We start from the raw sequence: 9,531 nt of genomic DNA on the forward strand, positions 1-9,531 counted from the left end.
TCCAGTCCTCCTCCCAACATCAAAAGAAGTCTCAGTTTGGCGCTAATATGTCTCTGACACTTGCTAATCCAGTAGAAGAGCGACAGGCGGCCAGAGGCAGCAGTGTCTCAGCAAAATTTAATCCCGGCTTTGTTTTCACTGGAGCTATTGTTATGGTTGCCCTCTATTCACAGCAACCGATACTGATTCCCCATTTATCACTAGTGAGGGCCTTTCCTTTGTAAATAACTTTGAGTAAAATAGCGAGTAGATGAAAACTCTAAGACTGCGTAATGGTCTTAATTTGCAGGCTTCTCTTTAGCAGTGAGCCGTTTGTAAAACTTCCTGGTTTGCAAAACGCTTGTACAGACAGTTTAGTTTGGTAAACACACTTTGAATTAAACATACGCATTCCACTGTCTACACAGACCTCAGTTGAAATATGCCTTGTGTATGACTCCGGCTCTAGTTCTTGTTTTAGGAGTTTTGTAGGAGCTCTGGTACTGACATAAACATTTCTGAGAGTTAAAAATCATGTTTGGATTATAAGGCGGGTGAACAACCCTGCACAGCTCCCATCTGTGTCTCCATGGCTGGGTCTCTTCCTCCAGATACATTCTTGAGCTCCTCACTCCAGATGCAAATTCCTCAATAGTCAATACTTCAATATAGTTTTAAATGACACTTGCTTCGAATAAGGCAATTTATAAAGCCAACCGGCCAAGGGAGGGCCTAACCGTGCAGGGGAGATGCAGACAGCAAAGTCCTGACTGAGTACAGGAAGGTGTGCAGGTGGGCTGGCCCCCCTACCCGGTCTGGCGCCCAGGCCCTACCTTCACGTCCTCCACCTTCATGCGCGTGCCCTCCTTGCCCACGAAGATGTCATCGATGTCCACCAGGATGTAGCGGTCCAAAGGCAGCGAGAGGCGCTTGCCGGTGAGGAAGGCCACGGCGTCCACGAAGACGAGCTTGTGCAGCCAGAAGTTGAGGTTGTTGCCGAAGAGCACGCGCTGGATGCCGTCGTGGAGGCCCAGGTCCTGGACCACGGTGGCGTGCAGCGCGGCGTGCAGGCCGGCATCCGCGCCCAGGTGCGGGATGGACTCGGAGGAGCGCGTCTTGGCCAGCAGCACCGGCTCGTAGGTGGAGTGGTTGGACTGGAACACGGTCCAGTCCTCGCCGGGCAGGACACCCTTCTCCACCTCGCTGGGCCGCGTCACGTAGAGCAGCGGGGACCTGGGGTTGATGCTGCAGTCCTTCAGGCCCAGGTTTGAGTGCAGGAACAGGGGGAAGCCTTTGAGCTGTGCACTCAGCAGGCTATTCTCGTTGGCCTGCAGTCGGGGTGAGGCAGGGAGGGGGAAACAGAGCCATCATGTCCACAACCCCAAGGGACCACAGAATCTCAAGTGTGTGATAACAGTAGTCACTCACCTCCCGGGGGATAGGGGGCCTTGCCACATAAACTCAGCTTCACCTGTCACAATAATACACTAGCTAACATGTATGCTGTCCTTACTGGAGCCAGGCACTGGGTTCAAGCGCTTTGTATGCAGGTTGCTAGTAATCCTCAGTGACCCCCACGATGGAGGCATTGCTGTCATTCCCATTTTACAGATGAGGAGAACGAGGCCCAGAGAGGCTAGGTAACTTGCCCAAAACCACAGAGAGAGAGGTCCAGCAGGGAGAGCGTGGACTCTACCAGCAGACTGTCTGGCCCTGCGCAAATTATGTAACCTCTCTGCCTCAGTTCCTCTGCTGTAAAATGTGGCTGAGGACTCAGTAAGTAGCTCACGGGGTGGTGGAGGAGGATGAGTGTAATGCTGGCAGAAGGTGCTTAGAACAGGGCTGGTGGCATCAGCAATTGCTCATTCAATCCTCACATGAGCCTCAGGAGGCGAGGAAACGGGCTTTGAGCGGAGTGCGGCCCTCAGTCACACAGTGGTCAGGAGGAGCCAGTTTGTAGCCGGCAGTCTAGTTCCAGAGCCCATACACCTGACCACCAGGCTCTATTTCCTGGGGGTTTCCAAACTGCTTTGGCCACACAAAGCTTTCTTCAGGAGAAATCTGAGGTGATGCCAGGATAGACGAGATCAAAGAGGAGGTATCTACTGGGGGTGCAGACACTCCACCCCATAGGTCTCCCAACCCCCATACACCCCCAGCACCCTCAAGGCCACCCCCTCACAGGAATCCAGCTACCAGGGTCTGCTGCTGCCCAGCTTCCTGGGGACCTGCAGACAGTACCCTCAACTCCCACTCTCCTCTTCCCTAGGCTCACAGCCCTGTTCCTACACACCCTCGCTCACCCTCCCAGCCACCAGCCTCTGGATATGCTACAATCTGTCCTTGTCCCTATGCCATTCTGTCTTCTTTGCCTGGAAAACTTCTGCTCATCCTTCAAAACCCAATGCACATACCCTCTTCTCTGCACTGGCCTTCCTGGGACCATGGTAAAGCCTCAGCTATAGCACGTTTTACCTTGGCTGCTGCATTTATGTTGAGGGTCTCTCTCCCACCAGTCTGTACCCTCTTGAGGGCAGGGGCTATGTCATTTCCAGCATAGGCTTGACACCCCGTGAGAGTAAACACGTATTTGATGAGTAACTGAATTTTTAAAAAGAATGAAAGAGGAACAGATAGCTCTCCAGTACCTGGCACATGACAGGTTTCATCTGTTCATTCCATAGCTATTCACCATGCCAGACACTGTGTTTAGTGTCAGGGATGCAGTGAGGAAAAACAGACAGGGTCCTTGCCCTCATGAACCTTAAAGTTGAGCAAGGAAGAGAGACAGCAATCAAACCGCAGAAATAAACATGAAACTTCAATGAGGCCCTGTTGCAAGAGGAGGTGCACAGTTCTAGAACAGTAGATGGCTGGGCGTAGTCAACCAGGAAAGGCCTCCTGGAGAAAGGGGCTTGAAGAATGAGAAAGCATCTACACGGAGAGAGGGAGAGGCCCAGTTCTAAGAGCAGCAAGTGCAAAGGCCCTGAGGTAGGAGAGGGCTCAGCACAGTCAAGGAATGGCAAGAGGCCAACAGAGTGATCAAGAGAGGAAAGGAGAGGAGACAGAAAGTTCAGCTAGAGCCAGACCTGCAGGACCCTGAAGGTTGGAGGTGGCAGTGGGAAGCCATCAAAGACTCCATGAAAGGGTTTTGAACAGAGGGATGACAGGTTCAATTTGCATTTTAAAAAGACCCATCTGGCTGCTGTGTGGAGAATGAGTGGGGTGGGGCAAAGCAGCAGCGGACAAAGGGCACCAGGGAGGCGAGAGGGAGACGGGGTGGAGAGCTGGCCAGGTGAGCACTGCCCCAGGGTAGGGTTGCATCTGCCCACAAGGGTGCCTCTTACTCTCTCCTCATGCAGGAGGGCTTTTTCTAATTCCCACAAAGGCTCTGCAGGGCCCTGGCCTGGTAAACCGCCATAGGAGCCGCATTTGATGTTATCAGTTACCAGAGCACCTGCCAACTGCCCACTCTGTCCCAAGCCTCAATGCAGAGCGCCCCAGCCTGAGAGGCCAGCTCTCCCAACCCGTCTCCCCACCACCCTGTACGCCAGCACTGGTCGAAGAGGAGAGCTACGTTTCAGGCCCTGTCCCTCACCTGCTGTGGCCTGGGAGGTCACACTGGACCACAGGCACTGGGGGATCCCATTTCAAAGCCCCGACCCTGAGCTGACTGCCAGACACTGGCAGCTCAGCCAGCTGCCCAGCTGGAAGACACTGAAGAAGGGAAAAGGCCAAGTTGCTGACTGTCCACTCTGTCGGCAATGAAAGGAACCAGCTGGGAAGGGGATGGAGAGTAAGCCTCGGCATAACAGAGACTGACCCCCAGGGCAGGCCTTGCCCGCAGGAGGGGAACCCCTCCTGTCCCTCAGCACTAAAGACCTACTCAGGATACACCAAATCTTCCAATGAGGTCACCCAGGCAGCGGAAGGAAGCTCGGTCCAGGCACTGGGAAGCCCAGGACAGACTTAGTGACGAGCTGATGACCTTGGGAACCGCATGTGTCATCTCCAGGCCTCGGGTCAGCTTGTTCTGGGTTAGAAGCCAGGAGTGTGGTTGTCACATCTTGGCTCTGACTTACTGGCTGTGTCATCCTAGAAAGCCATTTAACTTTCAAAAAAATATGTTTCTATTGATTTTAGAGAGAAGAAGGGGGAGGGAAAGAGAAACATTGATGAGAGAGAAACATCTATAGGCTGCCTGCTGCACTTCCCCTGCTGGGAATCGAGCCCGAAACCTGGGTATATGCCCTGACCAGGAATTGAACCAGCGACTTCTCAGTGCATGGGACAACGCTTAACCAACGGAGCCACACCATCCAGGCCATTTAATTTACTTCCTTACCTGTAAAGGAAGTGTCTGCTTCACAGGGCAGTTGTGAGAGTTACGCATAGTAAGGCAAGCAAAGCAATGAACTCAGTGTCTGGCACATAGTAAGTGTGCAAAAAAAAAAAAAAAAAAAAAGGTCGGGTAGCCCTTGTCAATCCCAGGAACTGGGGCTACCGATGAAGACCTGCTCCACCCTTAAGGACCTCACGTGAGCACAGGACTCAGAGACACAAGACTAAGTGCTACCACCAGCTGTTTGCTAGACACAGAAATGACAAAGCATGACAGCTGCCATTTACTGGGCGGCTGCAGGCACTGTGCTAGTGTTCCCACCCCGTCTTGCTTTATCTTCAACATGGCCCAGTGAGGCAGGAGCTGTGATTGGCTCCACTTTACAGATGGCTTGAGCAGTACTCTGTCCAAGGTCACTCTGCTTTTAAGTGACAACAAGATCTAATCAAGGGTCTGGATGTTTTTGCCCTTGCTCTCATGCTGAACTGGGAATGCAGCACAGTGGGAATTGAAAATAAGTCTCCAGATCCCTGGGGTCCACAAACCATCTGGGTTTGGCCAACCCAATGCACAGTGCTGAAGGTGGCCTTGCAGAAAGAGCCCCAAAAATGTGTATCTTGACCACCAGAGGGCGCCAGAAAGAGTAGAAAGTCACAGGTCTCTGCTCAAAACCAAGTGGGGGTCTCCTGTTATGCAATAGGGTAAGAAGAGCAGGAAGACCTGGAATTGCCACTGATCCTACTAAGCATATCCCTGCCCCACCCAGGGCCTCATGTTCACCTGCAGAGCAAGGAACTGGGGCTAGATGGGGTCCAAGTTCTCAGCTGTACCAACTGTGCCCAATGACAACAGTCCACTGCCTGGTTTCCAGAGACTGGGAGCTCTGTGCACTGGATGTGGCCTCTGATGCAAATTCTACTAAATAAATGGTCTGAGGTTCCTGAACTCACTGCATGATGGCTATGACTAAGGCCTATAGAGCCAGACGCCTGGGTTCAAACCCTAGATCTGTACTCACTGGAGGTGGGAGCATGGGCACATTTCTTCACCCCTCTTTGCCTCTATCTCCTTCCTCTTAAATCAGGATGGCATCTACCTGGCTTGGAGAACGGTTTATGAGTGTTCAGTGAGTTAATGCATGTAAAGCATATAGGACAGGCAGGGCATGGCTCTGGGTGAGCACTCAATAAATGTCAGGCCTGGGGCTCTGACTCGATCTTAATGAAGTTCATGGAGGAAAAGGGAACAGAGTCCAGGAGAAAAGAAGAAACAGACAATGAAGAGAGTCTGACTTTATGCCACTATAAAGCCATAAACCAGGTCAGCATTTCCCGGAGGGTGATCTGTGAGGTAAAGGGCTTTGTGATCAAGCCAGTTGGGGAACAAATCTCACCAGGTTGCTCTACCACAGGACTTCTAAGAGCCTTCGCTTCCTTGGCCCACAAAACCTCAATTGGTGGCAGAGCATCCTGCTGCATTAACACATGTGAGAACATGCTGTGGGAAACCTGTCATGACACCAAGCTCCTCCCAGCACAGGGGAGTCCACGAACGCGTGGGGATGAATCGTCATCCCACAGTGGGCGTGGGCCACTTCTGAGCCACCTCTTGCTCCCCTCCCTGCTCATGCCAAGCAAGAGCCTGCTTCAGGACCCATGCACTTACCTTCCCCTCTTCTGGGAAGGCCCCTGGCACAGAGCCACACAACTCCTTCCCTCACTTCCTTCCAGTCACCATATCAAAAACAGTCTCAACCGCCATACCCATCGCCCACTATGCCCTTGGCCTGCTTGATTTCTTTTTGAAGGTATCACCACCTGCCTCAGGGTGTGTGTATTTGTTCATTGTCTGTCACCCACCCCTCCCCACGGCGCTGTAATGTCAGCTCCGTGACAGCAGGGACCTTGCACATTTGATCACCACTGTGCCCCAGTGCACAGCATGGGGCCACATGCTAGTGCTAAGTACTGACTGAACTAAGGAACGAATGCCCCCAAGCACCCGGCTGGAGTCCCAACCAAAGTTTGCTTTCATTTGGCAGGTCAAGGTTCTTTGGCCAGAGCCTCTGGATGTCCATCCAGCTGTCCCCAACCTTCCCCTCACCAAGGACAGCTTCTCCATGACAGTGTCAATAAGGACTCTGATCCCAGCAGTCATTCTGGGTGCCCCACAAGCCCAGGGCAGCTGGCCTGCCCACTGGGACTTCTCTTTTCCCTTTCTCCCAATGCAAAATGGCTCCAATTCAGGAGGTGCATAAACCCCACACTCCACCCAGCCCAGAGGGAAGAGCCTATGAGCCAGAGCCCAAACTGTCTAAGTCTCGGTTCAAATCCTGGCTCTCCCACTTATAGGCTACATGGACACATATACATAACCTAACCCTCCTGAGCCTTGGTTTGCTCATCTGCAAAATGGGGACGACATACCCCATCCCTCAGGAGGACTGCCACGACAGGTTTTGAGGAACCTAGCAGAGCATATCCTCCCCTACCTTCCACCCATCCCTGGGGCCTCCTTCAGACAAGTACCTGCTATATGCCAAGTCCCATGCATGGCAGGCAATCCCCCTGCCATGTGCTCCTAATAAAAGCTAATCCTTAAAAAGCACCTACTAGGCACCAGGCACAGTGTGCCCCAAGTGCCTTAAATACACTCACCCATTTAACCTTCACAAAAATCCTGGGAGGTAGGTGCTACCATGACACCCATTTTATAGATAAGAAAAGTCAGGCACTCGGCTAACAAGTGTGGAGATGGGATTCAAACATAGCTGGAGCTCCGAACTGCTTGGGGACGCTGCTCCCTGCGTACCTTGAAGAAGCCGATGATGCCCACGCCGTAGGCCACACAGTACTTGTCCAGCAGCTCCCGGTTCCAGGCGTCCAGGTTCACGTACTTGAGGATGTTCTCATAGATGATGAGTGCGAAGCGGCCACGGCCCTTGTCAGTGAGTGTGGGCATATCCCCCTTGCCCGGTGCAATCTCTGTGCGGTACTTAAAGCGGCTCGACTCCAGGATGGCCACCACCTCCTGGCCCAGCTGTGAGTAGAGGCTCTCCACAAACACCAGCACCAGTGGGTCCGTGCGGGAAGGGGCGGCCGCCTGCATGGGCTTGAGCGGCAGCAGGCGGCTGGGGGCAACAGGTGGCGGGTCCCCACAGTCAGGCTCGGGGGCGTCTGCCGAGGGCTCCAGGCCCCGCTTCCAGCCATATAGGTAGTAGGCGGAGACAAAAACGCTGAACACGCAGAAAACAAACAGCAGGAAAAAGATAGCCTGTGGGGACACATGCCGACACAGCCTGCGGAGGCGTGCCAGGGTGGGCATCCTGGTCCCTGAGACCTCGGCCACCGGAGGCCCGGCCTGCCCTGGCCACCCCAAGGCCCCACGCAGAAGGAGACACCGGAATTGTCCACGGGCCACCAAATTCACAGACAGTTAGCAAGCGAGGCCCTCAGCGGGCAGTAGGAGTGGAGGATCCGGGCCGCCGGCCCTTCCTCCCAGCCAGGGGCACAGTCCACAGGCTGGTTGTGCTCCTTCCTTCCTCCTCGCCCCTTTATGTCACCATGGCAAACCCCCACGTGGTCCTGTGCACAGCAGAAGTACCCCAGGGCGTCAGGGCCTCCTGGGGGGGGCGGGCAGCGGACAGGAAGACACTGGGCAGGCCCAGGGATGCCACATGCTGCTGGCTTGGCGGGGCCCCCGGGGCCAAGGCTGTGGAGAGAAGTCAGAAAGTGAAGAGTCAGAGTGTGGGCTTTGGGGGTCCACTGATGGTGGATGCACAGGACCTGACCTAGGCAGGCCCGAGGTCAAGTACTGCTGCCTAACCTGGCTGAATGGTCTGCGAGAGCTCCTTAATCTCTCGGAGCGTCAGTTTCCCCATGTGTGAAACGGGGGGCCGATGGTACCCAGCTCACAAAACAGGCTGGGGGATTAAGTCCAACAAGGTGTGTACATGACTGACAGCAGCACCCAGCATCTGGTGTCTACAATGGCAGTTGCTATTTGTTACAGTTATCAGAGTCAGAGACTAGACCAAGAAAACTCCAGGAGTGGGAAGAAGGGAGACAACAGACACTTCCCAGGCCTGGGAACTAGAGGTGGAATTCTAAATCACACTCGAACACCACGTCCTCTTTCTCTCTCTCTCTCTCTCTCTCCCTCTCTCTCTCTCTCTCTCAATTACCTGCAATGCTTCCCCCTCCCCCATTTCTCTCTGAATGGGCCCAGCAGCCCCATCCGACAGATGAAAAGACTGAGGCTCAGGCAGAGCAGCCAAGCCAGGGCTGTGAGGCATCGGCGGCTGAGCTGTGCTGGAAGGGCCTCTCAAGCATCAGTGCCTCATCTGTGAAATCAGCACCTGGGCCGCAGCGCCGGGGCTGAGGGAGGACTGAGTCAATCAGCCCAGGAGCTTGGCACCAGCAATACTTAAGAAATGGCAGCTGTCACTATTTGCCCCAACTCAACCGGCATCTTTCATCCTCAGGGCTCATGCCACACAGGTACACACACCAGGACCCCGAGCGTGTTGAGGGAAGGCGGGAAGGGCCCCAGGCAGCGAGAACTTGGGTTCCAGTCTCACCCTCAGCCAACCCCTGACAGGCATGCTGCTTGTATAGGTTTCTCTGGAGAGTTGATGAGACCACCCACCCATACTAAGGCCCCAATTCCATCACCCCAAATAGCACTCCCACACACACAGCCCTCTATTCGCCCTTCAACATGAGTGGAAGCAGATGCTAAAGGCTAGCAGGCGAGCTCCCCAGGGCGATGGGGGTCGGGACAGGGACAGAGGTGCAAGGGCCTGGGCTGGTGCAGCTGGAGAGGGAATGTAAGCCTAAGACATAGACTTAGGAGTGAATATCTTCAAAGGCCCACCCCCAGCTCCAAGGCAATCCAGGGTGTTCCACGTGGGTACGACATGGCATGCCAGAGAACTTCTGGGAACTCATGCTAGGAACTTATCCTTAACGGCGAAGTGTATGAAGATTTCCCTGCAAAAATACACCCCCAGTGCTATTTTTAACAGCAAAAGATGCCGTTTACAAAAGCAAATGCCCAACAACGGGGGACTGTCTTTGGCAATTACAGCGCAAGCATGTGATGGCATCCCAGGCAGCCATTTACAAGACGTCAAAGAACATTTACTGACACGGCAATAGAATTACCATATAGATTGTTAAAGTGGAAAACTTGTATGAAACAGTAGGCAC

General features: G+C 53.8%; 1 protein-coding gene across 1 annotated transcript in view; it reads right to left on the reverse strand.

Annotated features, from left to right (window-relative positions):
• NDST1 (N-deacetylase and N-sulfotransferase 1) overlaps positions 1 to 9,531 on the reverse strand; it is a 35,304-nt gene that overhangs the window by 17,362 nt on the left and 8,411 nt on the right. Inside the window, exons 2-3 of the mRNA XM_080673745.1 lie at positions 7,133 to 8,032; positions 813 to 1,307 (exon numbers count right to left, since the gene is read on the reverse strand). Coding sequence (XP_080529871.1) covers positions 813 to 1,307; positions 7,133 to 7,645 — 1,008 coding nt within the window. The 5' untranslated portion in view covers positions 7,646 to 8,032. The remainder of the gene's footprint in view (positions 1 to 812; positions 1,308 to 7,132; positions 8,033 to 9,531) is intronic.

Source organism: Plecotus auritus, assembly GCF_963455305.1.
Source record: "Plecotus auritus genome assembly, chromosome: 6".
NCBI lineage: Eukaryota > Metazoa > Chordata > Mammalia > Chiroptera > Vespertilionidae > Plecotus > Plecotus auritus.